Source organism: Protopterus annectens, chromosome 1.part2 (assembly GCF_019279795.1).
Source record: "Protopterus annectens isolate FY-2018-M chromosome 1.part2, PAN1.0, whole genome shotgun sequence".
In the NCBI taxonomy this organism is placed as follows: Eukaryota; Metazoa; Chordata; order Ceratodontiformes; family Protopteridae; genus Protopterus; species Protopterus annectens.
Genome location: NC_056727.1, coordinates 1,150,362,031 through 1,150,380,192, shown reverse-complemented (window position 1 = coordinate 1,150,380,192; position 18,162 = coordinate 1,150,362,031). Strand labels below are relative to the sequence as shown.

Sequence of the window (18,162 nt, the reverse complement as noted above, 5' to 3'; positions counted from 1 at the left end):
AAGTGACACTTCAGCTGCATTGTTAGGTTTGGATATATTTAAGAAGGATTTGTTAATGGAAAACAATACCCTGCTATTGGAGTAGTGTATTACTAGACTTTGAAGTACAGGTATTTTTTCTGGCTGATTTAGTATTTAATGGGTGACGGTGAGTTGATTATAAGTAGATTTGGTAGTTCGAGCCAAGTTAGTTGTTTTAAATCTAAACAATGATGACATTGGAAATTTGATTATGTAGCAAACTTTGCAATTTTATTATAGCAAGTTTCAAGTTTTGCTAGGTCAGATTTCTAAATATTTGTGAGAATTTGTGAGGCATATAGTAACGTACAGATAAGATGGGTTCTTGCTATAGTGGACTTTGAAGATTTGCTTGGAAAGTGCTTATTTCTGTACAAGGTTCCTATTTTTTTGTGAGCTTTTTTATTATCTGTGATATGTGCATGTTGAATTTCATATTACGGTTAGTGACCATTCTAAGTAATTTTGTTTGGGAAACTGGAAAATTAATTGTATGGTTTAATGATGAAATATTGAATGGTGGGTGGGCGTCAGCAGCTCTAGTTGATAGAAGAGCATGAGTTTTGTTTTGGTAGGTTTAAGTATAAGTTGTGAATTGTTAAGCAAAAAAGTCACTGCACTGAATGACTGCTGGTGATTTTATGGAGCTTTTATAGTGTTGGGGCAGCACAAATCAGGGTGGAATCATCCGCATATTGAACTACAGACAAATGGGGTGGCAGTATGAAGATTGTTAGTAAAGATAATAAAAGAGAGATGACCCAGAATAGATCCCTATGGTACTCCCAATATTACATGCAGCAGTGAAGAGAGATTTTGTTGCTAATTTACAGCTTGTTGGTGACCAGTTAGATATTGGTGAAACCAAGTAAGTGCAGAATGGCTAAGTTTAAATTCCAAGAGTGTAGTTAAGAGTTTATAATGAGAGACAGTATCAAAAGCTTTGGACAGATCAAGAAAGATGGATGAAAGTAAATTGCCATCATTGTGATGGTGGTTAATAATGTGAGTAAAGTTAATAGGGGTGGTGGTGGTACTATGATTAGGACGGAAACCATGCTGAGTGTTAGATAGAAGATTGTTGGTTATTAGATAGTTCAAGAGTTCTGATTGGATGCACCTCTCAAGTATTTTAGATAATGGTGATAGTGTAGCTATTGGCTGGTAATTTGATAATTCTGTCACATTTCCACCTTTATGTAGAGGGATTATATATGATACTTTCCAAATTTTAGGGACTTGTTGTTCTGAAATAGATCAATTTATTAATATGGATACTGGATTGGATATTGCTTCTCCAATAATTTTTAGGTATTGAGATATTTAACTATGGTGTTTATTGGGACAGGTTGGAAAGAGAAGTTATTGGGATCAAGCCTGGGTACTATGTGAATCTGGGTAGGGGAAGAGCAATTATTGTTTGTGATGGCTAGTATTGATTCAGTGAAGTATCTGTTAAATTGTGGGGCTATGCTGTCTTTAGTATCTGTGAGTGTTAGGGAGGGAGTACTAGTTTGTCCTGGCTGTAGGATTTTTTTATGGCAGCCCAGAATATTTGTGTGTTTCTTTGATTTTTTGATTGGATACTGCTATAGTAATTTATTTTGCCCTAATATGTTTTTTAGATTTATTTCATAGTTCTAGATATGCTTGTTTGTTAGTTGTAGTTTTGTTTTTGAGCCATTTCTCCAAGGTCTTATCTCTAGTTTTTAACAAAGATCTTGTTTGTTTGGTTAGCCAGGGGGCATAATAGAATTTTATCCATATTGTTCTTGGGGGGGGGGGGGGAGGCAAGACGTTTAGGATATTGAGGAAGACTGAGTTCAAGTATTCAACTGCAGTATCTAAAAGGAGATTTCTGAGTGGTGCCCAATTGCATTTTTTAAACTAGTCATGAAGTCTTAGGGGATATATTTTTCTTATCTCAGATTTGGTGGTAGGTGGTAAGTTTTTTGTGAATTTATTCAATGTCAGAGAATGTAAGTTAGAATATGATCACTGAGACGGACTGTGAGCGCCAGAGTGTAGGAATAAATTTGGCCTGTTTGTAAGGATCCAGTCTAGGATTGAATGTTTGTTTGATGTTTTGTCTACTCTAGGACAAGTTTGGTTTGTTTGTGAGAAACTGTGTAAGTTAATGTGGTCAGTGGGATTTTGAGAGCTACAGGAGAGCCAGCCCACATTAAAGTCACCCATTATAGTTGTTTCGTGAGGGAGGGATGTTGCTTTCCAATTTAGGATGTGTTTTAGAGTAGTCAGATTGTTCCCAGGAGGGATGTAGGCTCCCACTATGTTCGGATGTTTCTTTGTACTAATTAATTATTCAGTTAACAGTATTTCAGTTTTGTTAAAGTTTGAGATAGTTATGTTTAAAGTTTCTAAACTGAGATTGTTTTTGTATAGAAGGGTGATACCACCACCTCTTTTCTGTTGTCTATCTAGCCTATTAGATTAGTCTATGTATATTATATCCTGGGTAAGTATTTCATTGCTAGAGATTTCTGTTTTTAACCAGGTTTCTGTTATGATGGCCATATCTGGACTATATAGAGCAAGGGTGGCATGCAATTCTTGAATTTTGTTCATGATGCTTCTGAGATTTATATTAAGTAGTAGTAAGTCAGTACCTTTTCTTGGGAGAGTTAATAGTTGTTGGGGCTGGGTTGAGGTGTGACAATCTAAATTAGTTGAGTTGTTTGGGGCCCAGGGTTGGAGTGAATATCCCCCACTAAGTATGAGCTGTGATGCAATGTGAGCTATACATTTTAAGTATTTTGATATAAACGCATCTTGTTTCTGTGTAACAGGATAAGATTGTTGTGTGAGTAAGGTAAATGGTGCATGGTTTGTTTTTGTGGGATTATATAGTTGGTGCTATTATTAAATTTGTATGTTTTGATTATAGTGGGTCTGAGAAGGGGTAGTGTACATAGACTGTGTGTTAAGTTTTATATGATAAGACGTTACGTGAGCCATAATAGATAGAAATAGCAGGACTGATAAGTATAAAGTTATCACATTACTTACTACTCGTGTTTCTGATCTAAGTTAAAGTAATAATGTCATGGGTGGGTAGGAATACTTGTTTGCAGTAACTGTGTTTTGATATGTGGAAAATTTAAAACCATTATTTTGTTTGGTTATGATTTATTACATTAAAAATTATAAGTAGCAGGTAGTTAAGTAAGAGAAGTGTGATATATGAGGGTTAATACAATACAATGTAATTGGATAATTGGAATGATATAAATATGGATTTTTCTTTGTTGTGATTTCTTTGTTGTGATTGGATTGCTTTATTCAGGGGGAGTGGCTACAATGATGTAGTAAGAAAACCGGTTAAAGAAATGCAGAATCTCTTCAACCTGTTAGTGATGTTGGTAGGTGATAGAGGTGATTATATGGTTGTAACAAAGACATGATGAGGAGTGGCAGAATATGTGACACTAAGCATGAACAGAAACGATGATATGAATTAAATGGAATCCAGTAGATTAAGGTTACATTTTAAGAGAAGGAGAAATAGTTGGCTGAGGATTACGATCAGAACACAGCACATGCTGTTTGATTGCAACATATGCTACACACGATTGCCAATCTGCTAAAAGAGATCTTTTAGTAGTAAGGTTAAGATAGCATTCTAGATACATAAGTCATATTATAAAGACCATTGTTATGACAGGAAAAAGGGCAAAGCTAACTTGGCTGAAAAATATAAGTATGTTAAATATATTAAAAATGTGATAGGCTAAATGGGGAAGATGTAAGTAAGGGGGGTTGAGAAATTGGATATAGCTGACTTACACTGCAAATGAAATCACAATGTGAAGTAGATCATAAAATAGTTTCTGAGTTAAAAAAATAAAGTATTGATCTATAGTTGAAGTATGGACTAGAATTGTGCCCCAGCAAGGCATGATAATTCTGGTTAGAAAAATTAAGTCATTGATCATAATATCAATATTATTTACACCACAAAATGAATGTATCAGTGACAATATTTAAATTGGTTGTTATTGGGAAAGGAACTTTGTACATATGTTCTGACATTGCTTTATCTCTATAAGAACAATAAAACTGTTTATTATTAAGAAAAAAAGAATCTAGTTCAGACAGTGAGCCTGGGAACCAGTTCCAATCTGCTCCCTCTTGCTTAGCATGTGGCGTGGGGATGGAAGAGCTGAGAAGTATGTGACAGATGAACAGTGGCACGATCCAACATCAGCTGTCCTTAGTAAGGATTAGCTGAGCCAAATCTTACTCATTCACTGAAAGACACCAACAGTCTTCAATACAATAAAATCTGATACAGAGTCACAGAGATATAGCAGAATGTTATTAACATAATATTAATGAGAAATACATCTCCCTGATATAATCTCCCTAACGGGAGGCATATATAGTGTGAATAGCAAAGGTGCCAAGATTGAGCCATGATGTACCCCTCAGTCCATGGGATGAATATTAGAGGAGATAACTCCTAACACCACCCACTCAGTATGACACAAAAATGATAAGGATAACATTTGTCATGTATAGTGCCTCCAAAGTACAGTATATTTTCCGGCACTTGATCAGTATAATGAGGTCCATAACACCAAAAGCTAATATTAGGCATGTTTCTTGATGAGCCTGCATGGCAACAGGTTTTCCAGATGGTAAAATAAGTAGAGTATGTATCTATCATAGTAATGCCAGTGTTGCATGCTTTGTATTAGAGCACAGGAAGCCAGGGGAAAGTTAGGGCAAAGAAAGCAAAACACGGAGCAGCCATAAATGGTGGTCTACTAAAAGCTGAGACTTCATCTCACCATCTCAATTCTACTGGGAAGATGGGGGAAATCATAAAATTCCAAAGGGAGGCAGGAAGGTTGGATGAGCAATGCTGCCAGTAGCCAAAAAACTTGCAATCTAGGATATGAAGCAGTAACCTTCTAATATACAACTTCCTTATTTTCCTAATGATAACTAGCATGTTGAAGATACACATGACCAATTCTGTATGGCAGTTTTCTACTGTGTTAAAATGTGCCAACATTTGTATTAACATTTATGTAATATACGACTATGATATCAGCAAACTGCATTTAACATTTTGGGTAATATTACATTTCCTCTAATATATATATCCTCAGCATAACCTCCTTTTATTGACATTATTTTCCTTTCAATTTTATGTCACCAAAATATTATCAATGAACTATGATATAATATTGTTCTTTGTGTATAAAATGAATTACTGCACTGCTATCTGAAAATGCATCTTTCAGAATTTTCCTGATATACTATATTTGAATTCATTACTGTTTTACAATCAAACAGCCAAGAAAACATCTTTCAGTACCATGTGTGAGTATGTTTAAGGAAAAATTTATTGTCAAAGGCATATGATTTTATAGGATGAGGTGACAATTTGATAAAAAGTTCTAACTATCTGGTTTCATAAAATGATTTACTGTTTCTCTCTTTTTTAGATATTAAAGGCTGTCAGAAACATTCGTTTCAGAATTGTATCTGGTGAAGAGGTTTATTTTGATGCAAATGGTGACCCCCCATCTTTAGTTGATATATTAAACTTACAAGTGTCACAGAATGGTGTTGGGTCATATAAAGTTGTAGGCTTGTTTGATGCAAATTATCCTGTGGGTCATCAAATTATTGTAAATGTAAGCAATATCAAGTGGAGTGGTGAACATAAAGAGGTTAGCATTTTTCTTTTCTGAATCTAAAATATGTTAGCACAGTAAAGATGTTTTTATAAGTAGCTGTATGTAAGTGGCATCATGGCTTAGATTGCTGCCTATGCAACACGTATATATAATCTTATTTCTTCTATACTTTTATGGTATTGTGGCTGGCAACCTATATTTTTAACAATGTTACTATGAGTAAAGATTGTCAGAAAATACTTTAGTCTAAATGTTTTTTATTTTCAGTGATATATAAAAACAAAATGCAGTAGCTTTCTTCTATGACATAAGGTATTAGGAGATAACCCTATGCCATTTACATACCAAAACATGCTGTTGTACTCAAAAATAAATGGCCCAACTCATTATTAAACTATCTCCTCATTATCAGATTACATTTATCATTAACAAAAATGCATCTACAGCTATTAAACATTTTATTGATGGCGTATTTAATAACATGCCATTGTATCAGGTTTCTTTTCTCTAAGACACTATTTAATGCATCTGCCCCAAATGTGACTTATTTTTAGTTCACATGTATTAATATTTGTACTAACTGCTATTACATAAATGCTCCAGGTTGATTCTATACCCAGTAAGTCATATTACCCTAATTATAGGCAAAACTTTGTCATCATAAATGGATAAAATGATGTTTCTATTTTTTTCTCATGCAAACTAAGTACAAAAACACAATGTGAAATTACCTCTGTTTATTTTAAGTATATCTTCTTTGACTTATCTTCTAGGCATTTTGTCAGATGGATGCCATATTTTGCTCTTCAAAGTTTCTTATGCATTCTGGAGCTTATACTCATGGATTTTGCAAGGGCCTTTTCACAATTACCAACCTTACTGAGCATATTGTGTCCACTAATGCAATAAGATATTCTGTTTTATGGACATGGTTAAATATGTTTCCCTAACTATTTCTTTCTTGATTATATAGACTGCATTGACTCCTGTTTGATCTAGCCCTTATATGTTTCATAGATTCATAGATTTCCACATTATTACTAGGCTAATAACCTAGGGGGGCTTGTCTAAGTCTAGTCAACATTTTCGCAAAAGAATAATGATGTCCTGAATCCAAGTAGGATATTAAGGGCTAGGTATTTATAAGCTACCTTTGTACACAAGAGACGAGGGTGCCAGGCCCAGTGTAAGTTTCCTCTTCCCCATCGACTGGTCTAGGTTGTGCAAACTGGGTAATAGACAATCTCAGCTTTAACTGGATGTGAAGCCTGTTCCATGGGAGAGGCAGTCTCTGAGACACATATCTGTCTCTTCATCATGTTCTTTCTAAGTCATAGACAAAATTCAGGTCCTTAGACCTTGTATTTCTGGTATTCTTTGACTTAAGAATATGCAAGAGATTCATAAATGTGGGTTTTGCACATGCCATGTAAGCCAGGCATAGATCATCCGTCAGCAATATATAGGATACTGAGTCAAGGGAAAGAGCTTTAAGGTGCTCTGCATAAGGCAGGTTTGTTACACTTGGTATATTCTTTTTTGTAAGGAACTTCTGAGATCACAATAGTTGCTGCATATGTCTGGTCAGGTACATACCGAAGGGAGCATTGTTACTCTATGACTGGCCTGATAATGGCTGAGTTCAGTGAGCTAATGACCTCTTTGGACCTAGATGCCATGCCCTTACTTATAAGTTGTTCAAAATAAAAAAGGATTTTCTCACCACTGTAGCCATGTGGTGGTCTAAGATAAAGCTACTGTCTATGTGCATCCCCAGATCCCTGACCATTGGATCGACCCTTAGGGGTGAATTATCAACATGATAATTAGCCGGGATGTTGACTTCCCAAAGGGTACAATTATGCATCTTTTAACACTGAGTTTAAGACCATGGCATTGGCACCACTTGTTAGTAAGCAATAGGCCTTCCTGAAGACTACAAGTGTTGGCAGAACCTAGATGGCCAACTAAGAGCAGTGAATTTTGAGAGCTCCATAAACTCGGTATAATAAAATAGGAACATTTTATTATTTTCAAGTTTAAAACATCAGAAATCTATAGATAAACTACTAAACTACATAAATATAAATTTTGGTGGAGATATACAAAAATTTTCCCGTCAAGTAACTTGGAGATATATTGAGTCACTGAATATGAACAATTCAAGGAATTCTCATCCAGATGCTGCTTTAAAAAAAGAACTGCAATTGATGACATCTACTTTACAGGAACTATCTTTGAAGATGGGTGGCTTTAAAAATGACTTAGAAAACCTCAAATTAAATTCTCAAAAACAGACTGATATTCTTAAGGAACTATTACAGCAACACTATACAAAAATAGCAAATATAGAGACTTCTCTAAATGACATTGAAGGGAGATTCAAAGAGGAAGAATTCCAAAAAAAATTTCTGCTTAAGCAGAATACATGGCTGCTTAACAAAATGGATGACTTAGAAAACAGGGAATAAGAAACAACATAAGGATCTTTGGTCTGTCTGAAAACACTGAAGGAGAAGACATTATTTCATTCTTAACAACCTGGATTCCTGAACTTTTAAACTTGAAATAGGGACTTTCATTTGAAATTGAAAGGGCACATAGAGCACTGAGGAAACCTGCTTCTAACTCAACAAATACTCCACCTATATCCATAGTTATAAAATTTCTTTCATTTCTGGACAAGGAACTAATATTAAAATCTGCTTGGAGAAAATCACCCTTAAAATACAATCAAAGCCTGATAAGATTTGGCAATGATTATTCTACCGGAATACTAGAACAAAGGAAAAAAGTCTGGCCAATAATAAAACTGTTGAAACAAAACAACATTAAAGCACAGCTGGCCTTTCCAGCCAAGATAAAAATACTTTTTGCCAAAATACAGTCAAAGCCTGATAAGATTTGACAATGATTATTCTACCGGAATACTAGAACAAAGGAAAAAGTCTGGCCAGTAATAAAACTCTTGAAACAAAACAACATTAAAGCACTGCTGGCCTTTCCAGCCAAGATAAAAATACTTTTTGCCAATGAGATGAGAACCTTTAATGACTTAAAAGAAGCTACTAGGGTTCCTATTACATGAACGAACTTTTCAAAGTTTGAATGTCATATGATCACCATATGATCGAACTTTGAAAAGTTTGAAGGTTGAATGTAATGGCGTCGTATGGTGTAGAATGGGAGAATTTCCCTTTTCTGCACTGAAGTGCGATCTCAGAGTTGCTATATATAAATAGGAGGGGTGTGGGGGGTGCAGGGGGGCTTGTTCCCCTGCTCGGAGCGTTAAGGTAAGTTTTATTTTTTTGTTTGATGTTTTATTATATATTTGAAGTTTCAAACTTTGATCATATGTTGTCGAACATATGGGATTCGAAGTTTTGAAACTTTGAATATATAATATAGACACAGCTACTATATTCATCAAAAACAACAACATAGTGTCTATCCCAAAAGAAATGGAATGGATGGCCCCTACTCTTAAAAGAATAAAAGAAACAAATCCTTGGACTGATGCTAGAAAAAAGAAAAAAAAAACTGATTCCAAGATAGCTGTCCCAAAAAAATAACTCTTGCAACTACATCTCTCAAAGTATCAACTGATATGGTACATCACTTGTCATCTGTTTTTATAGAAGGGTTTCTTAAACAACTGAGAAACAGTAATCATTTCTTCAGAATGTTAAAAGAGTTCAGTAATTCTTCACAAACAAAGGAATGTCAAGATGGGTTACTATTTACATTATATATAAACCAAACAAAGCAACAAATAATATAAACATAGAAGTTTCTATTCCCCTACATGAATTCAATGAATACTTATCTTGTTCATTTTTCATTGATTTTACTTATAATAATTTAAGTAATTAATTAACTAAATCAACAAGGTACCATTCATCAGAGTTCAGACTCAAATGTAGCAAATTAACATCATATACAATAGCAGTAACAGTAGAGTGTTTTGAAAAAAAAATGCTGTCATGGAGATTAATACCTTCTTCAGTTAAAGTATGATTTAGAAATGTCATGTATATCCTGGTTAAATAATAGTTACAAGCTCTTAGTACAAATGTCATCATTATTCTGTCTAAATATAGTTAATATCAGTTATGGCAGGTATCACAGCTATGAGTGCTGTTTGATCAATCCTGATATGTTGTGTGTGGATGCAGCTGTGTCTGGCAGCTGTTGTATGTTGCCATTTTCATCTCTGGGAAGCTGTGGGTTGCAGCTTGTGATCGAGGTTTACTGATGCTTGTGTATTAGGAAGAGACATTTGGTGTTTTAACCTGGATCCAGGGGAAGGGGGTGGATAAAACTGTGATTTGGGATATTTTGGCAGAGAATAGTTTGTTTATACATCTGCTGAGTGAGAGGTGGGAAGGCTGGATGAATGTGTTATCTCTTGTTGTGGTGACTTATTTGGAGTTTTTCTTTTTTTTTTATGTTTGCTCACCTTTTCCTGGCTGCTGCCTCTCTGAAAGGGAGGGAATTTAGGCTTGAAGTTGCAGTGAAGTGAAGTTTTGCTTCAGGTGCATCGTGAGCCTCTGGTATGCAGTACACAGACACACTAACAGAAACAGATGCTCCCAGGTTGCTATGGTATTTATATTAAGTAATAAGTTTTGAAAGACTTCATCAATAAGGGTGAATATGTTAAACAACTGTGTGCTATAATATTTTGTTGAGGTTTTATATATGATACATCCTACTTTACTATGATTTAATTGCTTGTCATCTATCTTTCATGTAAATATTAATTGCTTATACAATAAGTAGACATTTATATTGTATTATAATTCTGTCTAATCTACAATAGTACTATATCTGTTCAAAATAATATAAATATTGCTTATTCCTATTACAAATATTCTCCATATGATAATTCAATTTATGGAGCTCAGATGTTCTGGATTGACAAGGTAAGAGTGATAATCTGATAGACTTAGGTTTATCCATCAGATTAGGAATGATTTTCATTCCATGGATAGTGCTGATCTTAGTTTTGTTAACATTTATTAATTTAAATTTGTTATTTCACAAAAACATTTTTAGTATGCCTGACCAAAACATTACTTTATTGTTAAACACTCAGTGTATAAAACTGATAATTTCCTTTAAAAGCTCAAACATATACTTTATAATTATCAGAGGAAAATGTTTAATAGTAACAATAAAACAAAAAATACATAGGGCTGGATTCACGAACAGCCAAATTCCATGCAAGAATAGTGTAGCAGCTCCTGAACACAATATAGCTGCCTTGCGATTCAGGATAGGGCTGTTTTCATGTGCACGAGCGGCCCTATACTGTTCCTGCATGGAATTCCATTCAGTATGCAAATCACCTCATTTGCTGGTGAAAACCATGCAAATGAGGTGATTTTGTGATCCAGCAAGCTGAACGGATTCCATATAGGAACAGTGTCAGTGCATAAATGTATTCGGCTAGTAACCAAATAAATGTTTGCATCTGACAAAACGGAGGCGTGACAGCTTGTAAAAAGCATGTATTAGGATCCCCTTCTTGTATATATATTGACTTAACAGAATGGCCATATCCTACTGTGGCCATACCTCTCATCTATACAGATTCACCCAGGTTACCCAGAGGCAGGGCTCATGTATCTGGTCATTTCCCCTTCAGATTGTGGTTTGCAAGCAGTTTGGAGCCTCCCTTTACTGGGTTTGCAGGCAGAGGTAGTATGGGCACACATCAGAGTTTCAAACTTCACACACTCCATGACGTCCATGCATCTACACCCCCCACTCTGTTATTCTATCATCTTCCTAACATTATGCGAGCAATATTTGAGAAGTATCCCTATAGATGACCCTTCATCCCAGCAGTATTTATGGATTGGTCCACAGTTCATGCAGTGAGACATGGGAGGCATGCTACTGGGATTTGTCAACATGTCCTTGCAATTGTGTTCTGTTGACTGTGTTAGGTTGTTAGTTGTGATCTCATGAGATGTCATACATTGGCACTACAGGTGAAGCACAAGCCTTTGACAGAGGACTGTAGGCCATTGGTAGTGATGTAGGCCATCTGTAGCAGGCCACTGCAGTCTGTTACTCCTATATTCCCAGGCTGTGAGCCAGTGGATTCCCCTGGGGTGACAGGGTAAGGGTGCAAGGTGTTAATGGCAATAGTTCCTGTCCATATTAATCCATTGGTCTGGATGCAGTCAGGGTGCTGCTTACATCTAAGGACACACCTGCATAGGACAGCTCTTCAGCATGCTGCATTCTGTGGGTATTTCCAAACAGAAGTGGGGTCATACTGTACTCATTCCCAACAGCAAGGATATGACCTGTGTTACACCTGTGGCTGATGGTGGGGTGAGCTGAGTGCTTGTGTGATATGGAAGCTGCTTACAGCTGACTCACAGATATACCTGGGACATTCCCCTTATGCTGTCTTGTGCAGGGATATAGGCAGTCACTCATTACTTCATAACTGTGTCTTTTGTGGTTTGCCAGTAATCGGCCAGACTACATCAGTACTCCATACTACCCAGACAACTAATGTGCTGCTAACCTGTCTGTACAATTCCAATGTTGTGTGCAGCTCACAGTTAAATTTTATGCACCCTGTCTAGGGTACTTCCACCTGTGTACTGTGTGTATGTATGGTCCCACATTCATGGCATGTCCATCTCTCAGACGGTGACAGATATTGACATCTGGACAGTGAGTATGGATGACTGCTGACATGGGTATTGCTGAGATGCATTGTGTTTGGCACTGCAGTTGTGAGAACATGGCCCTGTCATCCACAGTACTGCCCATAGGCCACTGGGACACAACCCTCCATGCCTACATGCTGACCACTTCCAGACAATATTGAACACACAACAACCTAACACACAGACCCCTGCATACTGTACACAATCTATCCTGTAGATTGGGCCAGTTCGGGTAATCTCTGCTCCACTGATGCTACTCCTCACACTTACCTGTTACTGCATTTCTACATAAGGTTGGGGGGGACATACCTGGCAACTGTAAACTGTGCTATGACTGTACTGGTATGTCAGGTTCTCTGTTGGCTTCCACATTATTTTGTATTCTGACCTATCATGCAGACTGGAGGCATATCAGTGGAGTACAGATCTTAGGTTTTATTGACCTACATTTCAGTTTCAGACCTCTTACCCTTCAGAACTAACATACAACTGCCAGACCTGTTGCAGTCTGTCTGTGTAGGTCTGGGGGGGCTGCTCACCATTGCCATCAATTGGAGGCCTTAGCCCAGCCTTTCTTTATGGTCATCTACACCTGTTCTGCTGGCTGAGGCTGGTGGTGGGTATGTGAGCCTCACTGACATGCATGTGTGTGCCCTATGGACACACATTTGGGCCACCACATGTACTTGCAGTGGGATGTGTCACCTTGTCTAGTACTGCCTAGTGTGTTGACTGCAGTATTTGTTATAGATTTCATGCTGTCCATATAGGTGTCCAGTATCTGCTTCCATCCCATTCAGCCACCCGATTCCCTTGCAAGCTCACATCCACACCATACATACAACTATCAGAACATACCACTCCATTCAGTAATTGATAGGAAGAGTGACTTACCTTGTGGCTGGGCCAGTATTGAGGACAGTGCTGGTGGGCTGACTATGTCAGATGAACATAGTACACTCCCTATACATGGTAAAGCACAGGTAGTGTCATGTTTGGCATCCCTTTTACTGTACATTTGAGTCAGAGAGAGGTGTCATTCCCTAGGTCCCTACCGTGTCAGTGTATGTGCTATGCGTTGCCTCTTTGCCAAGGGTAGGGCATACTGGGCATGCCTCCTTCTGCCTACTGGGGCAGGCTCAGGTTGTTCCTCCTCTCAGCCCCTCTGTGCCTGTGCTGGCCTTGGCAATGGTGGGGGGCTTTGTGGCCTTGCCCTGTGCAGTTCCTGCTGCAGCTGTTTCCGCAGGATCATATTGTGTAGCATGGCACATATTATGAACATCTGTGTACATGTAGCTGGAGAGTACTGCAAGGCTCCAACGGATATGTTCAGGCAGCAGAACCTTGACTTGAGCATCCCAAACACATGCTCTATTATGATTCTGGTTTGTGCATGTGCCTCATTATGGAGTTCTTGCTCAGGTGTGTGTGCATTTCTGAGGGGATCATCAGCCACGGCACCAGTGTGTAGCCAGCATCCTCCATTAGGTGGCCATATGGGATGTCCCCACTGGCAAATGACTGGTACAGCTGTGTCATATGCCAGAAGTGGGAGTCATGTTAGCTTCCAGGGCTGCCAGCACACACATTCAAGATAATGCCCTAGGCATCGCACATGACCTGGCAGTTGATGGAGGGGAAGCCTTTGTGGTTTATGTAGACCCTACCCCGCTTGCCGGGTGGTACTTTGATCTGTATGTGCGTGCAGTCTATAGCACCCACTACCTCAGGGTATTCTGCTATTTGGTGGAAGAGACACATACTGCTGGTCAACACCTCACAGGTGATGGGGAAAAATATGTGCTCACCGGTATGTGCTGACATGGCATCCAGGAACTGGTGGAGTACCCTGGATGCTGATGCCTATGAGATTCCCATGATATCCCCAGTTGCCCTTTGGAGGATACCTGTGGCTAGTATTCTTAAGTCTACACATACCTTGGTATCCACTGGGATGGATTCCCCTCTGTTGGTTTTGTGTGTGAGGGAGCCGGCACAGTTCAACAATTTTCTGTAGGAGGTCCCTGTCCATCCTATAGTGCTCCACTATCTCCATCTCATGTAAGCCCTGGTAGATTTCCATGGGTCTGTACACTCTTCTCCTCCTCCTCACTGTGAGATGGTCATCAGCATTCACATCCTCACCACCCTCAGCCTTTTGCACATATCGGTGTATGAGAGTGACAGCAGCTCCTATCATTTTGTTAGTTTTGTTAGGTAAAATTTCCCCATATGTGTACACCGGTGGTGTAGAGTTTGTGGGAAAAAACAGAGTGAAAGGGGTTTGCATAGCTATAGTATTGTGCTGGGCTAGGCTGCTGCCTGTGTAATTGGCTGATTCTGATACATTTCACCTGCCAGCTATGCTAGTTCTCTTTGTTTGCCTTCCTACTGCTGTTTTCCCTTCCCATTGCCTTCCTGTTTAAGACCCAAGGCACGCTGCACATGCCCAGTGCTCAGATGTGAACTGAGCTGCTATTTCGTTTTTCTTGTTTTTTTTGTCTAAAACCCGGTGTGTGGCACACACACCCATTTAAGCAGGAAAACAGTGCTAAACAATATGAGACACATCCCCTTCCTCAGCTCTGCTTAGCTAAGAGCAAACATGGGCCGCAGGGCTCCAATAAGTTTACACCAAGCATGGCACACCCCCTACTGAAGCCATCCTCTTGTCCTTCCTACATAGATCCCTATTCCTGTACCTGCATGATTAGGTGCAGGCTTCCACTAGGTAGAAATCTGTGATTCAGTATAGGTCCCTTCATTTGCATACCCCAGTGTGCAGGTCCATAGTTACAATTCCCAAGCACACCCTTTCCCCTTGGCAACCAGTAATCCCTTGTCTTGTTTACATTTGCCTGCTATTGATTATGACAGAATGCATATTTCTGTTAAATAGCAGTTTTTCCCTTTTTTTTTTATTTTTGGCACCCCTGTATTTGCACGCCACTGCCCTTAGCTTAAATGGCCAAGATCAGCCAAAAAAATAAAAAATTTATTTTTAAAAAAATTATGTGGCTTTTCATGCCAATGGCCTTATATTTGGCCATTGGCTTGTCTGTTCTACATAATAGGTTCATAGGTTCATAGGTTCATACTAGGCTATCTGCCCTAGGGCATTTATAAGCCTAGCCAGAGTATGTTTGGCTTTCGCCACCCATTTTAAATTAATTTTGCTATGCCCTTTTTCGAGGTTAGTATACTGTGCCTCTGTCTAACAGTGACACAGAAGTGATACCCGGGGTAAACCTATGATCTCCCATCCACTCATCAAGATTCCTCTTGAAGAGAGTCAATGAGGGACTCTGCCTAACCTGGACTGGGATTTTATTCCATAGTGAAGGGAGCCTCTGGGTGATGAATCTGTCCCTCCAGCATGTCCTATTTATTTCAGTGCTGAGGTTCAAGTCTCTCGAGCGTGTAGCTCGATGGGATTTGGATTTTTTGAGGTGCAGCATGTCCCTTAATTCCGGGTTGGACATGGCCTTATACGTCAGGCACAGGTCACCTCTGAGCAGTCGGTATGCCACTGAGTAGAGCTGGAGTTTCTTTAACCGGGCAGCATATGGCATCTGTTTGTGCCCTTTGATCCTCTTGGTGAGGTACTTTTGGGGTCTTTCCAGTTGCTGCAGGTGTTTGGTAAGGTACATCCCAAAAGGGGCATTGTACTCGATTATGGGCCTGATGCGGGATGAGTAAAGAGGCACGATGACCTCCCCTAATCTAGATGTGAATCCCTTCATGATTAGGTGGGCTATATAAAATGTTTTTCTAACCACTTTGGCCACGTGGTTGTCAAATGAGAGATTGCTATCAACTTGGGTCCCCAGGTCCCTAATGACTTCTTCTGTACTTAATGGATTACCACCTATGTGGTAATTTGTGGGCACTTTGTTTTTGCCAAAGGGGATGACTATACACTTTTTGGCATTTAGCTTGAGGCCATGGCTCTGGCACCAGTTGTCTGTTTCTATGAGGCCCTTTTGGAGGATGCTTGTGTCGGCTGGAGAGTCAATTATGGCACCCAGTTTGCAGTCATCTGCGAACTTGGTCAGCCACAGTCCTTCCGTGTTGGCCTGTACCTCCGAGAAATATAAACCAAACAAGAGAGGTCCCAGGACTGAGCCTTGTGGGACGCCACTTGTAACTGGTTTGGAGTCTGACATGGCTCCAGCAATTCTAACCATGTGGGTTCTGTCCTTGAGCCAGTTTGCAACCCATCTAGTGACATAGGGGTTTATATTTAAGCTGGTGAGCTTATCTATAATGCCCGAGTGGGGTATTGTATCGAAGGCTTTTGCGAGGTCCAGATAGGCTGTGTGGACCACCTTCCCTTCGTCAATGGCCTTGGTGACTGTTTCAAAGAAGTCAACCAGGTTTAAGAGGCAGGATCTGCCCTTAACAAAGCCAAACTGGGTAGGATCCAGTGTCTGTAGGTCCCCAATATCTTTATTTATGAGATCCATAATGATCCTTTCCATAGCTTTGCAGACCAAGCTAGTCAGGCTTATGGGGCGATAGTTTCCAGGGTCCATTGAGGCACCACCTTTGTGGAGAGGGACCACTGTTGCTGTACGCCACTCTTTGGGTACATATCATGTAGTAAGGCTGAGATTGAACAGTAGTTTTATGTTTGGGTTTAGCTCTTCTTGGAGTTCATGTAGGATGCAGCCTGGGACACCGTCTGATCCCATTGATGCTGTGTTTTTTGCTTTGGAGAGGGCGTCTCCCACCTGAGCAGCACTCTGCTGGGATAGATATTTTCCCTTTTGGTGGGGAGGGGGGGGAGAAGTTTGCACTGAACCTGTCAGCTAGGATGTTGGCAATGTCTGTGGGATCAGTGTATTTTTTGTCATTTTGGACTAATTCTGAGCATATCTGTGAATTCCCACCCAGGTTCCTAACATAACTAAAGAAAGCCTTGTGATTATCTTTAGTGTCCTGTGCAATTTTTCTCTCGAAGCTGGCCTTTGACGATTTTATGAGTGCCCTTAGTTTTTTGCTAATACTGATCAGAGATGCCTTCCCTTTTTGGGATTTTGCTCTATCATGTAGTAGCTTCCTCCTTCTATTGTATAGTTTGTTTACGGCTGGGGTCCACCAGACAGGTCGTCTGCCTTTGGAGGATTGGGTCTTGGTTTTATTTGGGATTGCATGATCCATGCATTCCTGAAGGTGTTCATAGAATGCATTCATAAAGGATTCTGCGGTCTGGGCCGTATTTTCCACAGGCCCGGGGGCTTTGAAGGATTCCACCTCGGTTTTGAGGAGTGTGAAATTTACTTTAGAGAAGTTTTTCGCTGTGGTTTTCTGGGCAGGGGGTGGGGTCGGGATGTGAATATCCAGTGAGATCAGTTTATGGTCTGATCTTACCAGTGAGGGATACACTTCTGGTCTGGAGCATAGAGTACCCATGTTGGTGATGATCAGGTCCAGTATTTTTTCCCCTCTTGTGGGAGTGGTAACAAGTTGTTCCATAGCATTTGAGTTTATGAATTCTAGGAACCTTTGGGCAATGGTGTTGGAGCTAGAGTAATGCTCCCAATCTATGTTTGGGTAGTTGAAGTCACCCAATATAATGGTGTTCGGAGAGACCTTCATATTTTCCAGTGTTCTCAGGAAGGCCGAGTGGGGTTCCTGGGTTTTGGAGGGTGGTCTGTAGCAGGCTATAAACTGGAAGGCAGTTTTACCCACTGTTAGTTGCACATGGATAGTCTCTGATGCTTCATGCTTTGCCACCAACCTGGAGGTGTGGGTATCTTTGATGAATATCGATA

General features: G+C 39.3%; 1 protein-coding gene across 1 annotated transcript in view; it reads left to right on the top strand.

The window, feature by feature from the left end:
• Positions 1-18,162, top strand: part of LOC122792433 (extracellular calcium-sensing receptor-like) — a 252,078-nt gene that overhangs the window by 142,620 nt on the left and 91,296 nt on the right. The window contains exon 3 of the mRNA XM_044060223.1: positions 5,496-5,723. Within this exon, the coding sequence (XP_043916158.1) occupies positions 5,496-5,723 (228 nt within the window). The remainder of the gene's footprint in view (positions 1-5,495; positions 5,724-18,162) is intronic.